At 44.1% G+C, this 21,929-nt stretch overlaps 1 protein-coding gene across 3 annotated transcripts in view; it reads left to right on the top strand.

The window, feature by feature from the left end:
- The window catches only part of L3MBTL3 (L3MBTL histone methyl-lysine binding protein 3), a 200,671-nt gene that overhangs the window by 149,012 nt on the left and 29,730 nt on the right, over positions 1 to 21,929 (top strand). For all 3 annotated transcript variants that reach the window (XM_063954528.1, XM_063954526.1, XM_063954527.1), the window contains exons 9-15: positions 10,212 to 10,347; positions 10,540 to 10,631; positions 10,762 to 10,913; positions 13,255 to 13,331; positions 17,145 to 17,230; positions 18,070 to 18,180; positions 18,285 to 18,399. In XM_063954528.1, coding sequence (XP_063810598.1) covers positions 10,212 to 10,347; positions 10,540 to 10,631; positions 10,762 to 10,913; positions 13,255 to 13,331; positions 17,145 to 17,230; positions 18,070 to 18,180; positions 18,285 to 18,399 — 769 coding nt within the window. The remainder of the gene's footprint in view (positions 1 to 10,211; positions 10,348 to 10,539; positions 10,632 to 10,761; positions 10,914 to 13,254; positions 13,332 to 17,144; positions 17,231 to 18,069; positions 18,181 to 18,284; positions 18,400 to 21,929) is intronic.

Below are 21,929 nucleotides of genomic sequence, written 5' to 3' on the forward strand. Positions count from 1 at the left end.
CCCATAGGAATGGACATTATTGACATTGGGGAACGAGAAATATATGAAATCCTGTCCAGATAAGCTATATATAAGCTTTTATTGCCACCTTGTGGCTAAAGGAATTCCTTTTCTTTTTTAGAATTGTTATTTATGATATGTTATTAAATTGATACCTTTTTACATAGAACAAACCATCCGTATCAGTACTATTATTAATTTATTACTAGCAATATATTATCTGAATTTATTCAGCCAGCGCTGGTACACATTTCTCTTTTTCTATGGTTTAGTTTTGAGGAATTGACCTTCCTCTTACCTGCTGCTGTTGGTCGCGCACCTACATATCTGTTATTTGTATTTTCAAGTTTTGGTCAGTAGGTGCTGCGAACCATGAGCTGTTTTTCTAATGTGAAGGAACGTAATGATAGAAGGCAGTCCTATTGGTCTAATTTAGGCGATGTTAATGTCAAACAATCTGTATCTGATAAACCTGATATAACAAGAGACTTCTATAAATTAGAAAGTCTACTAAAAGCAGAATCCAGGAATTGGCTGGATAGTGTTAATTTACAACAATATGTAACCAAGAAAATGATCCCCAGGGGCCTTCGGCTCTTTAAACCATCAATATTTCACGATGACGTTAGTTATCAAAAAGAATGGGATCAAATATTAGATAACTGCTCTTTGGAACTAATTAAATTGATTATCAGATACAGAAATAATAAGGTCACTTCGATCGAGAAAGAGATCGAGGAATTGAAAAAGACAATGGAAAAATTTAAAGATGATGAAATTTTTGATAGAAAAGATAGAATCATTAATGAGAAGGTCATCAAGTTTGAACAGGGATTGATGGAAATGAAACAAAAGAAATTCAGACGTGATTTGACCGATTATGAAAATAACACCGTCCGCACGTTTAAACACAAACAAAATCACACAGATAAGAATGTCCACCCTAAAGAAACTAGATATCAAGACCCCGGTACACACATGACACAGAAACGAGAACATCATTCTGTAGGTCACAGAGATTTTGAACTTTCTAATAAATTTCAACCCTTAGCTGACTATAGGGATAGTGACACAGACTCCCCGAATCGATTTAATTCCTACAGGCCAAATAGAAGTAGACAGAATTATACTAAAAACTATGGTAAATACATAGTTAGGGATAATGAACCTTCTGAACAGAGGACCAATTTTTTAGGGGCACGCCCAAAGACCAACCCAAGGTGGGTCCCAGACATCGAACAGAGAACCACTCCAAAAAGAGGCAGAGACCTAAGCCTAGAGGATGTAGAGGGGGAGGACATAAGACAAAAAAATCCAAGAAGGATATGAGTGTCGACCCCCTCACGTCCGAATCGAGTGTCTTTAATCTGTCGGACAAAATACTATCTAAGTCCGAACTTTTATTATTAGAAAAAGGCTTAAAATTTTCTCCATCAAGTAGCCCCAACATTTTTGAATTATACGTTGAACTTAATAGGTTCATTCGCACACTTTGCAGGAAGAGATATTTTGCAAAGAAAAATCTCCTAGCTAAAAAGGATGATTCCCTACCCATAGTATTGGACAGCACAGACCACCATATGTTAGCTCTACTTGAAGAACTGTGGGATGATAACCATATACAGGAAGACACGCCTATGAAAATAGAGAAGATCTACGATACACAAAGAGAGGGATCTAAATTTAAATGTAAATCGGAATTTTTTCCTATCTCATTTAAAAGCAGCTGTATAGAATCCTTTTACAAAGTAACATTGGAGGATTTCAAACAACTGGTAGGACAGAATAACAACAGTTCCAAATATACTTCCAATCTCACCAGGCAAGAGAGAAGAGCCATTAAAGAACTTACACAGGATACATCAATAATCATTAAGGAAGCCGATAAGGGCGGGGGCCTGGTAGTTATGAATAGGTCATACTACCTGACCAAAGCTCTGAATCAATTAGAGAACAAGAAATTCTATAGCGTCCTCACTCAGGACCCAACCATCAGATTTACTCAGGAACTCAAAATACTACTGGAGTCGGGGCTGAGTGAGGGGGTCATATCCAGGGAGGAATCACGGTTCCTATTACCCCAATTCCCCACTACCCCCACCTTTTACTTTCTCCCCAAAATTCACAAGTCCCTCACTGCACCACCGGGACGCCCAATTATTTCTGGCATCAACTCTCTCACATCTAATCTTTCATTTTACATTGATGCCTTTCTTCAACCACATGTACCTTTATTGAAATCACACTTGAAAGACACCAAAGATTTTTTAAACAAAATCCAACATATCCAGTGGAAAGAAACATATGCCTTCTTGACACTGGACGTCCAGGCACTCTATACCAATATACCTCATAACACAGGTATTAAAGTTATTACAGATTTGTTACGTAAGACGCATGTCCTTGAAGAACAGCATCAATCTTTTCTGATACAATGTATCCACTTTATTCTCACGCACAATTATTTTATTTTTAATCACAAATATTATTTACAACTCACAGGTACCGCCATGGGAACCAGGTTCGCCCCCAGTTATGCGAACCTCTACATGGGAGACTTTGATGACGCCCGCGTGTGGGATGCGGCCTGGGAGGCGAACCTGGTTTTCTATGGGCGGTACATAGATGATCTATTTATAATTTGGGATGGGGATCTTCTCTCAGCCACTTCTTTCGTTACACATCTCCAATCCAATGAGCACAATCTCAATTTTACTTTCACATATGATAGGGGCCGTGTGAACTTCCTGGATGTGACCCTTGAGATAAGGGATAACACCATCATCACATCTAATTATATCAAATCTGTTAATACCAATTCATATTTACACTATAAGAGTGCTCACTACGCCCCATGGAAAAACAACATCCCCAAAGGACAATTAATGCGACTTAGACGGAATTGTTCAAATACAGATACTTTCAAAATACAGGCTAACCAACTTATAAATTCCTTTAAAACTAGGGAATACCCACAACATATTCTGGATAAGGCCCTTGAGGAGGTCCTTAATATGGATAGACAAGACCTACTCCTTCCATCTAGAAATAAAACTGTTAACAAGGATATACAAGATAGAGAATTGGCGTTCATCTGTAAATATAACAGATGCGCCAATGAAATCAAAACCATTGTAAGTAGGAATTATAGGATCCTAAAACAGGAAAATGTTCTAGGAAGCATATTACCTAAATGACCACAGATCATATATAAGAAAAATAGAGCTCTCAAAACCATTTTGGCACCTAGCCATTTTAGACCTGTGTTAATAAAAGGAAAAAGGGAGGGTTCAGACTGGCTAACCACCAAACCAGTAGGCTCCCATAGATGTGGCAAAAGTAGGTGCACCATGTGTCATCATATGGACCGCAAGACTACCTATATCTCCACACCTGGTTCTTCTGAGAAATATATCCTTAAATCCTTTATGAATTGTGACTCAAAATTTGTGATCTATGTACTAACGTGTGGGTGTGGCTTAAATTATGTAGGCAGGACCACGAGAGCGATACATACACGGTTTATGGAACATCGCCGGAATATAATACGTAAGCTGGAGACACATGGGGGGAAATTTACTAAGCTCCCGATTTTGACCGAGATGCCGTTTTTTCATCAAAGTGTCATCTCGGTAATTTACTAAGCACTAATCACGGCAGTGATGAGGACATTCGTAATTTTTTGCAAGTTCAGGTAAAAAATTACGAATGAATACACCATCGGTCAAAACGCGGCTGTTTAAGTATGAATCTCTGTCATTTACTAAGAAGTGCAAAGCAAAAAAAGAACAAACACTGCCGTGAAAAATTACAACTCGTAAAAAAGTGCTAAAAAAAAACAGACCTGCTTTTTTTTATTCGTGATTGGATAGGCATGCACGGATCCATGAGATCCGTGCATGTATATCAGTGGGAAGGGGTGGGAAAGTTGTTATTTTATTAAAAAAAATTGCGTGGGGTCCCCCCTCCTAAGCATAACCAGCCTCGGGCTCTTTGAGCCGATCCTGGTTGCAGAAATATGGGGAAAAAATTGTCAGGGGTTCCCCCATATTTAAGCAACCAGCATCGGGCTCTGCGCCTGGTCCTGGTCCCAAAAATACGGGGGACAAAAAGAGTAGGGGTCCCCCGTATTTTTAAAACCAGCACCGGGCTCCACTAGCTGGACAGATAATGCCACAGCCGGGGGTCACTTTTATATAGTGCCCTGCGGCCGTGGCATCAAAAATCCAACTAGTCACTCCTGGCCGGGGTACCCTGGGGGAGTGGGGACCCCTTCAATCAAGGGGTCCCCCCCCCCCAGCCACCCAAGGGCCAGGGGTGAAGCCCGAGGCTGTCCCCCCCCATCCAATGGGCTGCGGATGGGGAGGCTGATAGCCTTTGTTGTCAAAGAAAAGATATTGTTTTTAGTAGCAGTACTACAAGGCCCAGCAAGCCTCCCCTGCATGCTGGTACTTGGAGAACCACAAGTACCAGCATGCGACGGAAAAACGGGCCCGCTGGTACCTGTAGTACTACTACTAAAAAAATACCCAAAAAAAGACAAGACACACACACCGTGAAAGTATAATTTTATTACATACATACACACATACATACATACATACTTACCTTAAGTTCCCACGCAGGTCGGTCCTCTTCTCCAGTAGAATCCAAGGGGTACCTGTTGAAGAAATTATACTCACGAGATCCAGGGGTCCAGGCTCCTCGGGAAATCCAGGGGTAATCCACGTACTTGCATAAAATAAGAAAACGGAAAGCCGAGCCACGAACTGAAAGGGGCCCCATGTTTTCACATGGGACTCCTTTCCACGAATGCCAGAAACCCACTCTGACTGATGTCTAAGTGGGTTTCTTCAGCCAATCAGGGAGTGCCACGTTGTAGCACTCTCCTGATCAGCTGTGTGCTCCTGTACTGAGTGACAGGCGGCACACGGCAGTGTTACAATGTAGCGCCTATGCGCTCCATTGTAACCAATGCTGGGAACTTTCTGCTCAGCGGTGACGTAACTTTAGGTCAACCGCAGGGCAGAAAGTTCCCAGCATTGGTTACAATGGAGCGCATAGGCGCTACATTGTAACACTGCCGTGTGCTGCCTGTCACTCAGTACAGGAGCACACAGCCGATCAGGAGAGTGCTACAACGTGGCACTCCCTGATTGGCTGAAGAAACCCACTTAGACATCAGTCAGAGTGGGTTTCTGGCATTCGTGGAAAGGAGTCCCATGTGAAAACATGGGGCCCCTTTCAGTTCGTGGCTCGGCTTTCCGTTTTCTTATTTTATGCAAGTACGTGGATTACCCCTGGATTTCCCGAGGAGCCTGGACCCCTGGATCTCGTGAGTATAATTTCTTCAACAGGTACCCCTTGGATTCTACTGGAGAAGAGGACCGACCTGCGTGGGAACTTAAGGTAAGTATGTATGTATGTGTGTATGTATGTAATAAAATTATACTTTCACGGTGTGTGTGTCTTGTCTTTTTTTGGGTATTTTTTTAGTAGTAGTACTACAGGTACCAGCGGGCCCGTTTTTCCGTCGCATGCTGGTACTTGTGGTTCTCCAAGTACCAGCATGCGGGGGAGGCTTGCTGGGCCTTGTAGTACTGCTACTAAAAACAATATCTTTTCTTTGACAACAAAGGCTATCAGCCTCCCCATCCGCAGCCCATTGGATGGGGGGGGACAGCCTCGGGCTTCACCCCTGGCCCTTGGGTGGCTGGGGGGGGGGGACCCCTTGATTGAAGGGGTCCCCACTCCCCCAGGGTACCCCGGCCAGGAGTGACTAGTTGGATTTTTGATGCCACGGCCGCAGGGCACTATATAAAAGTGACCCCCGGCTGTGGCATTATCTGTCCAGCTAGTGGAGCCCGGTGCTGGTTTTAAAAATACGGGGGACCCCTACTCTTTTTGTCCCCCGTATTTTTGGGACCAGGACCAGGCGCAGAGCCCGATGCTGGTTGCTTAAATATGGGGGAACCCCTGTCATTTTTTCCCCCATATTTCTGCAACCAGGATCGGCTCAAAGAGCCCGAGGCTGGTTATGCTTAGGAGGGGGGACCCCACGCATTTTTTTTAATTATTTTACAGTGTTTAATTAAAAAAAAAAAAAATAAGGACCCCAGCACGGATCACACAGATCCGGCCGAGATTGATTGTAAAAAAAAACGGCAGTGTTTTGCTAATCACTGCCGTAAAAATAGGTAAAAAAAAACGAATGACATCGACATCGGAAGAAAAGAAAAACCCGAATACGACAGCTTAGTAAATCCATCGTAATCAATTCAAAAAGTTGCAGTTTTACACTGTCGATGTCATTCGTGATTGAACTTTGACCTTTTTTCGGAAATTACGAATCTTAGTAAATTTACCCCATAGTGTCTCACGTCATTATTTAGCCAAACATGAAAGCAATCCTGCCTGTCTTTCTATTGTCTGTTTAGAACACATCACACCGACAGACAGAGGGGGCGACAGGTTTAACCGACTATGTCGTAGGGAAGTCTTCTGGATGCTCAAGTATAATTCGCTACATCCAGATGGACTAAATGAAGCAATAGAACTGAACTCCGTCATTTAGGGCAATGTTTAATTTTTCCATATTATCCCAGCCTCCTTTCTTCCCCCCCCCCCCCCCCCCCCTTTCCCAATATTGGGATAATGATATGATTAATGCTAATATTAGTTGTATGTGTATATATATTTTCTGCTGGTCATTAGACAGATCAATCATAAATATAAATACCTATAATGTTACAATACATTCTCAATATTGATTACTAAATAATCTCACCAGATAATTGTCGACAATTTACACACTGCAGTTAGTTTAACGATATGTATGAATACAAGATCTGTTTCTTATGGATAAGTCAACCAAATACATGCATACACTCAATCCCTTTGAAAATATATTATCAATGTGGATGTATAATGGTATATATGGATATACGAGATCAGATTTCATGCCAATTTAAGCAAATGACATTTGTCATATGTTGTACTTTATGTTCACTCATGCTCTGTACCCAACACTGTCCTTTATATAGATAAAAGCAAACTCCTAATCTGTGAAACGATTGTGCCGGGCGGGTTTCCATGGCAACCGTGAAATACGGAAGCCGTAATATGGATGAGGTGAATATTTCTTCAAGAGACGCTGTGGACTTCCGGGTCTCTATCTCGAAGGGGAACTCACAGCTAGTGAGTTGCGATCACATGATGTGGAGTGCGATCACGTGACGCAGTGACGCGCGTCACGTGGACGCTCTGTTTTCAAAATAATATAAATATATTTGGGAAACGGAAGTCCTTAAAGGTCTCTCTAAGGACGATAATATACCTCGGGAGAAGGGATTTTGTGATTATGGTCACATGTTTAACACCATGTGACCATGTAGTAACAATCTGACCAATAGGACTGCCCTTTGGGCCGATCATGTGACAAGACATGTCACATGATCGGCACTATCTTATTTTCTTTTTATGTTTTAATTGGGTTTTAATACTCGTTTTTTCAATATAACACAATTTATAAATACATAATTAGTGTGCAATGTGGACTGGGTGTCCTTTACACTATTATTTTGGATGGTTTGTTTTTATGTATTAACAATTATCTAAACAGGTAACACTAATGAGTGTATCAGGAAGGGTATAAATGGAGTACCCACTGCTTGTGAATCTTATGCTCCTGAGGAAGCTGGATCATACCAGTGAAACGCGTTGAGCTTTCCCTATCTGGACTTGAGTTTACTCTTTCCATCTGGATTCCGTTCCACCCACTGGCCTGCACAAGCCGCTCTTCCTTGGGCACAATTTGGACTTCGCTCCCATCACTGGACCTTATCATCTAAACTGGTCTACGCACCCCCACAGCTATACAAAGGACTTGTTCCAAAGCTGATGCTTTCCAACGAGGGGATCTGGTAAATATTTGCCTAACACAGTGAATGTACAGAGGGAAGCTGTCCTAGCCCATAGGAATGGACATTATTGACATTGGGGAACGAGAAATATATGAAATCCTGTCCAGATAAGCTATATATAAGCTTTTATTGCCACCTTGTGGCTAAAGGAATTCCTTTTCTTTTTTAGAATTGTTATTTATGATATGTTATTAAATTGATACCTTTTTACATAGAACAAACCATCCGTATCAGTACTATTATTAATTTATTACTAGCAATATATTATCTGAATTTATTCAGCCAGCGCTGGTACACATTTCTCTTTTTCTCAAGCTATAGCAGTGGACGTCCTCGGGACATCTGGGGTGTTTTCAGTCAGTCTATGTGTCCTCTCCGTTTTCACTATTTTGAAGGTGATAAACGTAAGAAGAACAAAGGTTCAGGCGATCCTCATTGTTCCGGTCTGACCAAGGAGGGCTTGGTATCCAGTTCTTCAAGATTTACTTCAAGATCCCTGGCCTCTTCCTCTACGTGAGGAACTGTTACAGCAAGATCAGGGCGTGTATCAAGACTTACCGTGGCTGCGTTTGACGGCGTGGCGGTTGAACGCCATATCCTAGCCAGAAAGGGTATTCCCAGTGAAGTCATTTCCACACTTCTTCAGGCTAGAAAAGAGGTAACGGCAGAGCCTTACCAACGTGTTTGGAGAAAATGTGTGCCTTGGTGTGAATCCAAGAAGGCTACTACGGACTTTCAGCTGGGTCGTTCTTCTCCATTCTTTGCAAGCAGCTGTGGGTGCAGGCCTACAGTTAGGCTCCATTTAAGTGCGGTTTTGGCCTTATAAATTTTCTTTCAAGAAAGAATTGGCAACCTTTCCGGAAGTTCGGACCTTCGTGAAAGGAGTACTGCACATTTAACATCCATTTGTGCCCCCATTGACACCGTGGGACCTTGACGTGGTGTTGCGTTTTCTTGTGTCACACTGATTGGAACCTTTATGAAAGGTTGTGTTAAAATTTCTCTCTTGGAGACTGGTCATGCTTTTGGCTTTGGCGTCCGCAGGGCGGATGTCGGAAGTAGCGCTTGGTCTCACAATAGCCCTGTTTGATCTTCATGGTGGATAGAGTGGAATTGAGAACTCGGATAATAGTTCTGCCAAAACTGGTTTCGGTGTTTCGCAGAAACCAGTCTATTGATGCTTGTGATTACTTAAGTATTGGCGGATTCAAGGTCTCTCGATGTCGTTAGGGCTTTGACTATTTATGTCGCCAATTTGGATCAGATTGGGGAAACAGAGGCTCTGTTTGTCCAGTATGCACCCAGCGTGATTGGGGCGCCTGTGTCTCTGCAGTCTGTTACATGCTAGATCTGTGATAAGATTCGGCGTGCTCGTTCTACGGCTGGATTGCTGTTACCGAAGTCGGTGGTGACCCATTCTACTAGGAAGATGGGCTCTTCTTGGGCGGATGCCCGAGGAGTCTCAGCGGTTCAACTTTGCAGAGAGGATACTTTGTCGGGTTCAAACACTTTTGCTAAGCTCTACAAGTTTGATACCCTGGCTGATGGGGACCTCATGTTTGCTCAATCGGTGCTGCAGAGTCGTCCGCACTCTCCCGCCTGGTCTGAAGCTTTAGTATAAACCCCATGGTCCTTACGGAGTCCCCAGCATCCTCTAGGACGTATGAGAAAATAGGATTTTTATACCTACCGGTAAATCCTTTTCTCTTAGTCCATAGAGGATGCTGGGCGCCCGTCCCAGTGCGTACTGTGTCTGCCATTATTGGTTATGGTTGCACTCTTGTGGTGTTTCGTTTCTGTCAGGCTGTTGCTGACGTTGTGCATGCCATGGCATGCAGTGTCTTATTATTTGGTTGTGTTGACACACAGGTTGTGTTACATATTCTCTCAGCATGTGGCTGTGTTTTGTCCTGCCGTTGGCTGGTATTCTATTGAATGCCTTGTTATGCGGTATGTTCGAGGTGTGAGCTGGTATGACACTCACCGTGTTTAAACAATAAATTCTTTCCTCGAAATGTCCGTCTCCCTGGGCACAGTTTTCTAACTGGAGTCTGGAGGAGGGGCATAGAGGGAGGAGCCAGTTCACACCCATTCAAAGTCTTATAGTGTGCCCATGTCTCCTGCGGATCCCGTCTATACCCCATGGTCCTTTTGGAGTCCCCAGCATCCTCTACGGACTAAGAGAAAAGGATTTTACCGGTAGGTATTAAAATCCTATTTTTTCTTTTCTTTTTATTTTTCTGCATCCTGTCTTTCTGAAAAGTTTGACATGGTTTTGTTTTTTGATAGGTTCAAGGTTACAGAATGCGACTTCATTTTGATGGCTATCCTGACTGCTATGATTTTTGGGTTAATGCAGATTCCCTGGATATACACCCAGTGGGTTGGTGTGAGAAATCTGGACACAGGCTCATGCACCCTAAAGGTGACAGACTTGCAAGTAGGAGATTTCCGAATTAGTAGAGAATTACTCAAAGTAGCAATTCCATCTCTAATAATACTGCAATCCCTCTTCTCTTAACTTTTGATATATCATTTTTTAAAATGTTAATGGAAAATTTTGATTTATATTTTTGTGATTACTATTTTTTCTATTTACATGTTGTTCTGTTTCCAGGTTACAAGGATGGAGAGTTTAATTGGCCTACATACCTGAAGCAATGTAAGGCTCAGGCTGCTCCAAAAACTTTCTTTAAAAGTTATAACACGGTGAGAATGAAAAGTAGATCCAAGCATCCTCCCTCTCCCCTCTCTATGAATGCACTTCCATTTGTCCATCTTTTGTTTCCCAGAGTCTGTTTCTCACACTAGTATTGTTACTTCTATCTTCCACCTACAGCCTGTTACACCCTCTGGTTTCCGAGTAGGTATGAAACTGGAAGCTGTGGATCGAAAGAATCCCTCCTTGCTGTGCGTGGCTACAATATCCGATATTGTAGAGAACAGATTGCTCATTCATTTTGACAGCTGGGACCACAGCTATGATTACTGGTATAAAGTTTGTTTATATTCAGAACGATATTAGCATTTTCATAAGTGCAACTTCATCTTGCTAGTGAACATGGATGCTTTTTGTTGTATGATTTATTTATAATACAACATACTGGTTTAATAGTTGATGATAATGTAGACAGCAAAGTGAAAGCTAATTGTCTGTTTCCATTTCCTCCACTAAGCCTGCAGTCTCTTGCTTTCCTGCGCTAGGCACTGATCTAATTGTATGAGTAGGCCACATGTCTTTTCATCCTGGTAGATGAGGCTGTGCCAGCTGTTATATGATCAGAACTGGGGTCACTAAATACTAAACTCATCAACTTTAGGGGGTATGGCTAATATTGGGTGTAGAAGGCGCAGAATCAGGTGTAAGTGGCAGGTATTATTTTAATTTATTTTCTGATATTCATCTGCCAGAAGTAACACTGTTCACAGTGGATAGGCATAAGTGCTTCTCTCCCAGCACTGCCTCCTTATAGGGTCCTGAAGAGTTTTCCCGGTCAAATTTAAGAACCTGTGACTCAACCATCTGGTAATTGCATTACATGGGACTGAGGCAGTTATAGGGGGCAATTGTACCCAGTTTCAAGGACTGCTGCCTGTCATGAGAAACAAGGATGCTCTGAAAATTAAGTAGTTTAGATCAGAGGGGCTGGGTACACAATACAGACGGCGGGATCCTGGTATTTACATTGTGCTGGGGGGGGGGGGGGGGGGGGGGGGGGGGGGGCTTAACAAAGACCCTTGAAGGCTCTGACTCCCACGAGTGGGAATAGTCCCTGTTGCTCGGCATGCCGACCATAGGTATAGTGAGGGGGCGGGATGTAGGTGCCGGTATTGTGATCAGCAGTCTCCTGACCGTCCGTTGCATAACTACATCCTGATCAGAGTTGAAAAGTACTGTGAAAGCTTTATCTTTTTGAGGGGCAGTCCTCCTCAGTCTAGGGGGTAAATGTAATAGCCTGCGAACTGCAAGCGTCTGTGTGTTCCCGGCGAGTCTGCCCCATGTTTTAAAGTAGCAGTCATTTAAAAGGCAAAACCAACCTGGTTTTGCCTTTTAAATGATTGCTACTTTCAAACATCGGGCAGACTCGCTGGGAACCTGCAGTTGCCTGCTACTTGCAGGGTATTACATTTACCCCAGAACTGGACAGGATTATCTCGAATGCCAGATAATCTTTTCATGTTGGTAATTTATTTTTTATTTTTAAAGCTAAAGGCAAGAGATTTGGTCCTTTTTTATGGTTGATGGAAAAGCAAACAACTGCATTTGAGGTGTTATTTGTTTACTCAATGTGGTGGTCACCAAGCAAACAAACAAACGTGACTGGGCATGTAATAATATTGCTATAAAATAGATCACATAACAGGGTTTCTTCCTCTCAGAAAAAAAATTCTCGTAGGTGCTAATCTCTTGCTATTTAGAGTGCAGTGGATCAGATCTATAAATCGGGAACCTCAGTGGAATAGTTTTTGTGTACTATGTCCACAAACTTCAGCTTTGGGTTGAAGGTTTTGTGCACAGTAATATGCGCATACCCCACGTAGGAACAGTTTTGGAACTTCCTCAAAGATAGTGTCTCACAAATTGTATGAATGAGGAAATAGGATTTTGTGACACTGTGTTCCCACTCATCCTTTTTTATGGCTGAGTGTTTGTCTTTTGATTGCTTTTCCTGTTCTGTTGGTTGGAGAGGTATAGACTGCATACAAGTTTCACACAAGTACAAGTGCTTACTTATGTGCTAAACATTTTGTACCCATTCTAAAGGGCCCCATACACTCACGCAACATGTCTGTCTCACATGTCGCAGGCGATCACCCCGGCAGCCTCCCGGGCGGCAGGATTGCCCAAGATACAGTGTATGCTGTCCTTTTGCATACAATGTATCTTGGGCTATCCCAGCCATGCCTGCGGGGTCGGACATGATTGCTAGTGCAGCACATTCAGTCTGGAGGATCCGATCCGATGCTCACGGGAACACGCATCGGATCGGAAACACCTCCAAAATGCCTGATTTCATCCGATATATCGAAATCGGGCATTATCGTCCTAGTGCATGGGGCCCTTTAGCAGTGTCCCCCAAATAGATTTAGTAAAATGGTTTTAATGGCAAGTCCCAAATTCCTATTTTATTACAGCATAATTTCATAATGTATTATCTTCAGCTCTTTATCTTTGTTGTGAAGATACAATTAGAATTGTGGATTACTTTACACACAGCTGCTGACTGGTGGCAAGTGATGATCTGATATTATTTTCCAATTTCTAGCAGTTCACTAGAGGGTCTATAATGTTTGTTGACAAGGTAACATCTTGATGCTCTGTCTTTCCTAGGTGTGATGCCAGCAGTCCATACATCCGACCAGTTGGACACTCGAAAGAGTTTGGTATATCTCTGACACCACCACCAGGTAAGGTTGTCAGAATCACCAGTCATGATTTCAGTATTTTGCTGTTAATAATTGAGATTCCTTTGCCAAGTATGATATCAATATTTCATAAAAATATATATGCAGATGTCATTCACTTTTGATGAAATTGAGCAATTTGGCGCTGCACAGACTTTGCAGTTTAGCTACATCAAGCATCTTGTCAGAGACTTTCGTCATAATATTCATCTCACTAATAAAACAATGCAAGGATGTGTGCACACATAGCGGTAGTGACTACACACACCCGAGTGCAAATAGTCGTACCTGTGATCGTACAGTGCATTTACTATGGATCCTGGATGAGACTATTCGCACGTGCCCGCAAACGTGCACACTGGTAGTGCAAACTAGTCTCATGTAGGCATATCTGTACATAATGAATTTAAATTATCCCAGATGCAGCATATCGTTTCATGTTTACATGCATGCTATTGCATTTTAGTCTTGTACTGCAAGATTTTACACGTTATAGTAGACTTGTACTTTGTAAAGTGTAAAAAAAAATAATACATATTTGGCATTATTTTCTGAGCGTTTAAGCCGTTGTGTTACATGTAAGAGCTGAAATCATGTCTAGGTTTTAAAACTCATTCTCCCAACTAACCCTTCCCATCCTCCAGCAGAGCTGTATCTAAATGATTTTATAGCGGTTTTCTATTTTTGAGGTACGTTTCCACTTTGAACAGACTGTTTGGTGAAACATCGCTACTTATCTTTTATTTATAAAGCTCCAACATAGTACTCAGGGGGTTATTCAGAGATGAACCCAGATTGCTGCATATGCAGCCAGATCTGCATTCATCTCTGCACATGCTGGGGCAAGGCCGCCGAGCATGTGTGAGGCTTCTTTAGATGCATCCACAATCTAATTGCGGGCGCATCTGAACTAAGGTTGACCCCTGGCAGCATAGCCTGGCAGAGCTGTCAGGCGGTCAGCGACCATTTTTCTCTCACGTCCTAGGGGATACTGGGAATCCATTTAGTACCATGGGGTATAGACACTTGGAGCCATGGGCACTATAGAAGTTTGATAACGTGTGCTGGCTCCTCCCTCTATGCCCCTCCTACCAGACTCGGTATAGAAAATGTGCCCGAAGGAGCCGGTCACATCTCTGGAAGCTCCTGAAGAGTTTTTTCTGCATTTACAGTATTTTCAAAGTTTGTTATTTTCAGGCAGGACTGGATGGCACCAGCCTGCCTGTTTCGTGGGACTTAGTGGTGTTGGCCCGTTTCCTCGGCCCCCCCCCCCCTCTAAGGGTTAATGGTCCTGTTCCCCGCAGACAGGACGCTAGCTCCTGAGGGAACTATTCGCAAACCCCACCACGGTGAGCGTACATTCCCACAGCATGCCGCCACCTCTAACAGAGCTAGAAGAAAGAAGAGTGGTGAGTACTAAGCCGGCGTCCTGGTTAGCATAAGGGTACAGAGACGCACGGCTTCTACACGTGGCGGAATGAGTCTCCAGACTTAGTACACTGTAGTGTACACAGTACCTAGACTGGCAATACAGGTTTAAAAGGGGGCTTACTCCATTTTATGCATTCAGACACATAAAACCAGTATAAAGAAAAGCGGGAAGACTGCGTGCCATTGAAGGGTGCTTCACTATGAGCGGATCCAGCAGCTCACTGGCGCCATTTTATCCTACTGCAGCTACACATACGATGACTACAGGGACGCGAACTCCTCCGGAGAGCCACCATATTACCTCAGTGGTACCAGGTGGTCATAGCAGGGGGGAGCTATATACTAGTGTTATAAGTCCCTAATCTAGGTACTTACTCTGCGACTCTGCTAAGCTTGGCTTTAGCAATAAAGGCGCCCGTGTCCTGGTTCTATCCTCTCTCTGTGTCTCTCGGGAAAGGCTCCGTCTCCGCGGGCACAGTTTCCTAGACTGAGTCTGGTAGGAGGGGCATAGAAGGAGGAGCCAGCACACACATTCAAACTTCTATAGTACCCATGGCTCCTAGTGGAGCCGTCTATACCCCATGGTACTAAATGGATTCTCAGTATCCCCTACGGACTACTAGAAAAAGATTTACCGGTAATTTTGTTGACATTCGTAATGTCAACATTGGGATGTATTCAATTAATCCGTCAAGTCAGAAAAACTGCATTTTACGACTTTCCAGATTCGACCTATTCAAGTCTGTTGCCGTTCTCTTGTCGGAAACCACGTGGATCGGCGGATTAGCCGCGGATCCACGTATTTTGTCAGATTTGCATGCGTTTCCAACAGGTTTTTAGCCCATTTTCGACAATGCCGGTTCGACTTAAAGAAAAAAAAGAAGTCGTATCAGCATTGTCGAAAATGGGTACAAACCTGTCAGAAATGCCCGCAAATTGAATACTGAAGTGTCGGATCCTCTCCGTCGGAGAGGATCCGACACTAATTAAATACTGCCAATGGTCTTAAAGGACATTGACCAAGTCACTCAACATTCATCATGTCCTCAATGAATGATTCGAATGTCAGAAAAAAGTTCCTAGTGGTTCGGCAGTGATTTGGTGGGTCTGGAGGCTCAAATGTTGTCTTCTGGGTTTTGCCGGTCAGCTGACAGTAACTTCTGGCTGATACTGCGACGGTTCTGATGCTGAGTATGGCTAAACTCCAACCTTTACCCTTAGTGTCTGACCTTAACCCTCCCCGCCTACAGCCCAGCCCCCAGCCATAACCCTCCCCTCCTGCAGCCCAGCCATAACCCTCACTTCCCCTCCCACAGCCTAGCCATAACCCTCCCCTCCTGCAGCCTAGACATACCCTAACCCTCCCCTCCCACAGCATATCTCTAACCTTCCTCTTTTGCAGCCTAAGCCCAAAGCTGGGTATACACTAGATGATATTTTGGCCAATTTGCCGATTTTATGATGGATTGGTATGACAAATTGTTCAAATCGTCTAGTGTGTATACACCACTGTGCTTACGCAGGTTGTTCGTTGCATCTTCAGATTGGCCATGTATGTACGTCAATCTGAAGATATTGTTTGCGGTGCCATGCATTGTAATGAAGGACGAAACCAGGGATTGTTCATTACATCAGCTAGTGTATACCAGCTATCTTGACTGATAAGGGGCTAATGTAAAATCACATGACCATCGTCATGATTGCCGGTTGTCCAGTGTGTACCTAGCTTTACCCTCCCCTCCCGCACCCTCCCCTCCTGCAGCCTAACCCTATTCCTCTCTTCCTGCAGCATAACACTGTCCGCCCGTAGCCTATCACTGTCAGCATTTTGAGAACGTAGGCATTACACGTGTCGACCTTTCAGAGTTTAACATTGTGAATATACTGACATTCTGCATCATAATTGTCAACATTGTAAGTCTCAACATAATAACTGCATCTCACCTATTGTATGTGTTGTTAGTGTTAGTATATTTCTGTGAAATTCAATATATATATATATATATATATATATATATAATCAGATGGGTGTTTTTCTAGTTTTCATCTAGAAAAGTACTTGTCTTTATATTGATTAATGACTCCTATGCGCCACACTGATGTGAAAGGGGCACCTCCGTCACATGGCCGGGATTACTTTCCTTACACAGGAGCTGCTGTATTCTTTGTATGCTACAGAAAAAGGCCCACCTGCCACCGGCCTTTGTCACTCATTTTAATCTAGGATTATAACGTGTCTTTTCTCTCTGTCATCACTTCACAACACTTCCAGTCAATTGAAACTAATATTGCGCATCTGATCAAAGTATGCATGTTTATAGTCATTTGTCATGTACAGAATGTGTTTATCTACCTTGTACAGATAATGGCTGTATCTCTATTTAGAATTTAAAGACCCTAAAAGTTTCTCCTGGGAGGTGTATCTGGAGAAGACTGGAGCCCAGGCAGCCCCAGCAAGGGCTTTCAAAGTGGTAAATATGTATTGTAATGTACTGATCTGCTTTAAATGGACCAGCTTACCTTACATAAAGCACAACAGGAAAATGTATAAGAAAATTGTAATAGAAATAGTGGATATAGGGCCTGATTCAGAGAATTACGCAAAGCCGATGTTCCACGGAACTGAGTGATTATCGCCAGACTGTGCATGTGCTGCGGATTCCTTCACAAAGTGATTGACAGGCAGTGGCCGTTTGGGGTGTTAACATGTTGTTCGCGAGGAGCGGTTGTTAAAACGCAGGCGTGTCATGGCCGGTTTTCGTGGTCTGTATCTGATGTCAGCTGTTATCCCTAACTTACAAAAACATGTCACCTGCGTGACTACTGCCAGGTCCAGTTTGCGTAACCATAGGTCTTCCCTTCAGCCTGATATTCCTTGTTCTTGCTTATAGGCTGTGTATGTGTACGCAATTGTGAGTGGGTGGCGGTAGCTCCAGTGGGTGTCCCTTTTCATTCTGGGCGGCAGTGCCACTTGCTGATATCTGCAGTTGTGTTGCATATAAAATAGCACTTGCAGCTGTACAGCGTACTTTTCTGAACCAGGCCCATATTTTGATTTTATCCTTCAGCAGAGGCCTTGCTTCTTTCCAGGCCTTTGGAAAATACATAGTCGTTTTATTTTTATTCATTTTTTAATTGAAAATGTTACCCAATATAATAAAAATAATAATAAAAGTACCTATGTATACCTCATACTCCCAAATTCATTCCCACACCCACCTTTCTGTACAGCAATATACAAATCCCCTGTACAAGTCATTTATCCATCTTTGTTTTATGGTAGTCTTCTCTACACTTACCCTTTTTTCAGCGCCCTTCTCATGGGTTCCAACCAAACATGAAGCTGGAGGCTGTAGACAAGAGAAATCCCATGCTAATCCGAGTCTGCAGTATTGTACAGAGAGATGAAAACCGCATTAAGGTGATTTGAGAACAAATGGGAAGCTATTTTAATAAAGGAGAAATACCTTTTTAGTGTTTGTAATGAAGGTGATAAAAAATGACGCTTGACGTGTTTTGTTACAGCTCCATTTTGATGGTTGGAGTTCCCTTTATGACTTCTGGGTGGATGCCGACGGTCCGGATATACACCCAGTTGGTTGGTGTGCAAAGACTGGACACCCCCTCCAGTTGCCTCCTGGTAAGAGAAAGTGGCCGCACAAAACTGCATGTTTATGTACACTTGCCCCTGAGATAACAAAATAAATAAATGTAGTGTTACCGTAAAATGTCTAATCACCTGCAATGTTGCAGTCAGTAAGTGCACTCTGTATGAGACAGGTAACAAACACTTGTTTCTCTTACGTCCTAGAGGATACTGGGGTCCACATTAGTACTATGGGGTATAGACTTGTCCACTAGGAGCTTTGGGCACTTAAATCAATAGTGTGCACTGGCTCCTCCCTCTATGCCCCTCCTACCGGACTTCGTTTAGAAAATGTGCCCGGAGGAGCCGGTCACGCTCGGGGAAGCTCCTGAAGCATTTTCTGCATTTATTTTCTAGTTTGTTATTTTCAGGCAGCTCAGGCTGGCACCTGACTGCCTGCTTCATGGGACTTAGGGGAGAGAACGGCCCAACTTTCTTTAAGAGTTAATGGTCCCATTTCTCTGCTAACAGGACATTGCGCTCCTGAGGGAGTCATTTGCAAGCCCCACCACTGCGCAGCGTACCCTCCTGCAGCAGGTCGCCACCCCTAACAGAGCGAGAAGAAAGAAAATGCGGTGAGTACAACGCCAGTGTCCCGGTTAGCGGGTCACCGGCGAGAATGGCGGCATCAGGGTAGGAGCGCAGCGCTGACATGCAGGCTTTGCTCCGGGAGGCTCAGATGACATGCGGCTTGTGTGTCCCGCCATGAGGCAGGCGCTGCACCCCCCACAATGCTTACCCACACTGGCTACTGCCTTAACACGGGTTCTAACCCTAAGTTAGGCACATTTAAAAACTCAGGCCAGGATTAAAAAACCGGGAAGCCGCGCACCATTACGGGGTCGGGGCTTCACTATGAGCGGATCCAGCAGCTCAGCAGCGCCATTTTCCCTCTGCAGCTTACACTGGCAGCGTCGCAGGGAAGCACAGCTCCTCTCCATTGAATCCACATGTTCCTCAACGGTACCAAAGGGTCTTAGATAGGGGAGGGAGTGTAGTAGTATACTGATCCCTATTAAGGGACTTAGTGTGGCAACCCAGCTGAGTTTTACTTGGCTATAAGGTCACAATGTGGCTGGCTCCTTTTTCTCTGTCTCTTCCTGGTTGCTCTGTGTGGGTTAAAACTGTGTTTTCACCTTCTGTGTATGTGGGTGGGTCCCTTCACGTTACAATGTCCAGGGACTGTGTTTCATGCACAGCAGAGTGTCTGTCCTCTCCAGGTGATTTGCTACCATGTACACAAGGTAATTCCCATTCTCAGGCTAGTGGGTCAGGGCCCCCATGGTTCGATTCCATCAAGGAGAAGATATAAAATATTTCTACAAAATTAGCCCAGAATGAAAAAGAGACAAGTCTATGGATGATCTCATAAATAGAGATCCAGTCCCCATAGTGGCGCCTCACCTTACACTTTGCCCGCAGAAGCGTACTCTGGCCCAAATCATGCAGGCTGATACTGATGACGATACATCAGACGCAGAGGAGGGTGAGGTGGACACTAGTGGGGTGGATGCAGCCCTGTCACAAGGAATACAGGCCCTGATAGAAGCTATTAGGGATGTCCTGCACAGAGTCTTATTTTAATGTAAAAAAGGAATCCTCTGCTACATTCCCAGCATCAAAGGAATTAAGGGGTCTATTCATGAAGCAGTGAAAACAGTAGAGAAGTGATCCAATGGAGACGTTGCCTATGGCAACCAATCAGCTGCTCTGTACAGTTGTATAGTATGCAAATTATAAATGTTACTTCAATGCTGATTGGTTGCCTTGGGCAACTTCTCCACTGGCTCACTTCTCCACACTTTTCACTGCTTCATGAATAGACCCCTGAATGTTTTATTTGAGGAAACTTGGACAACTCCTGACCAAATGTTTCAGATCCTTAAGAGATTGATTGCTTCCGTTCCCTTCCCTCTGGAAGATAGAAAGAAATGGGAAAACCCACCGGTTTTGAACGCATCGGTTTCTAGGTTGTCACGTAAGTCTTACCCGTTCCTGGGGCAGCATCCTTAAAGGACACGGCTGACCGCAAGATTGAGACCACTCTCAAATCCTTATACACAGCTGCGGGGGTGGCCCAGTGACCTACTATTGCTTGTGCATGGATCACTAGGGCCATTGCAAAGTGGTCTGGTAATCTAATAGATGGGTTAGATTCCTTACCCAGGGGGGAGATAATTTTGCTTCTACAGCATATTCAAGAGACTGCAATCTTTATGGTGGAGGCCATAAAGGAAATTGGTTTGCTTAACGCACGCACAACTGCTATGGAAGTCTCAGCACACAGGGGCTTTTGGCTGCGCCAATGGACTGCGGATGCGGATTCCAGGATAAGCGTGGAAGGCCTACCGTTCAAAGGTGAGGCCCTTTTTGGAGATGAATTGGATGCGTGGATATCCAAGACTACGGCGGGTAAGTCTACATACCTTCCTTCCGCAGCACCCCCAGTAAGGAAAACCTACTCTGCTCCAACTCTGCAGTCCTTTCGGACAGCGAAGTTTAAAGGCAGACCCAAAGGTTCTTCTACAGCCTTCAAGAGCAATAACGGTAAATCCAGAAAACCAGCAGCTGCAGGTTCTCAGGAACAGACCTCCGGGTCTGCTTCCTCAAAGCCTACAGCATGACTGTGGACCGCACTGCCTGGAAGACAGGCAGGTGGGAGCTCGGTTACGTTATTTCAGTCTCGTGTGGGCAACATCTTGCCAGGATCCCTGGGTCAAAGACCTTATCGCACAGGGATACAGACTGGAGTTTCAGGAACTCCCACCTCACAGATTCTTCAAATCAGGCTTACCAGCTTCCCCAGAAGCAGGTATGACTTTGCAGGCAGCAATTCAGAAACTGGTACAAACTCAGGTCATTGTCCCAGTTCCACTTCAACTACAAAACAAGGGTTATTACTCCAACCTGTTTGTGGTACCGAAACCATACGGTTCGATGAGGCCCATTCTAAACCTCAAGTCACTGAACCTGTACTTAAAGTTATTCAAGTTCAAGATGGAGTCTCTGAGAGCGGGGATCTCAGGTCTGGGGGAGGGGGAATTTCTGGTGTCTCTGGACATCAAGGATGCGTACCTTCATATTCCGATTTGGCCGCCTCATCAGGCTTATCTGCGGTTTGCAATGCCAGACTGTCACTACTAGTACCAGGCCCTGCCATTTGGCCTCTCCACGGCACCTAGGGTGTTAACCAAGGTAATGGCAGAGATGATGTTTCACCTCCGCAAACAGGGAGTGAACATAATACCGTACCTGGATAACCTGCTGATAAAAGCACCATCCAGAGAGAGGTTGTTGGACAGCATTGCCCCCCCCCCCCCCTGACCCGACTACTCCAGGATCACAGGTGGAATCTGAACCTACCAAAATCCCACCTGGAACCAATACGGTGGCTTCCGTTCCTGGGGATGATACTGGATACGGAAGAACAGAAGGTATTCCTTTCGTTGGAAAAGGCATTACGAGGCTCTGCAATACGGAAGGTTTCACGCACTGCCCTTCCAGCTGGATCTGTTGGGCAAATG

This window comes from Pseudophryne corroboree, chromosome 2 (assembly GCF_028390025.1).
Source record: "Pseudophryne corroboree isolate aPseCor3 chromosome 2, aPseCor3.hap2, whole genome shotgun sequence".
Lineage (NCBI taxonomy): Eukaryota > Metazoa > Chordata > Amphibia > Anura > Myobatrachidae > Pseudophryne > Pseudophryne corroboree.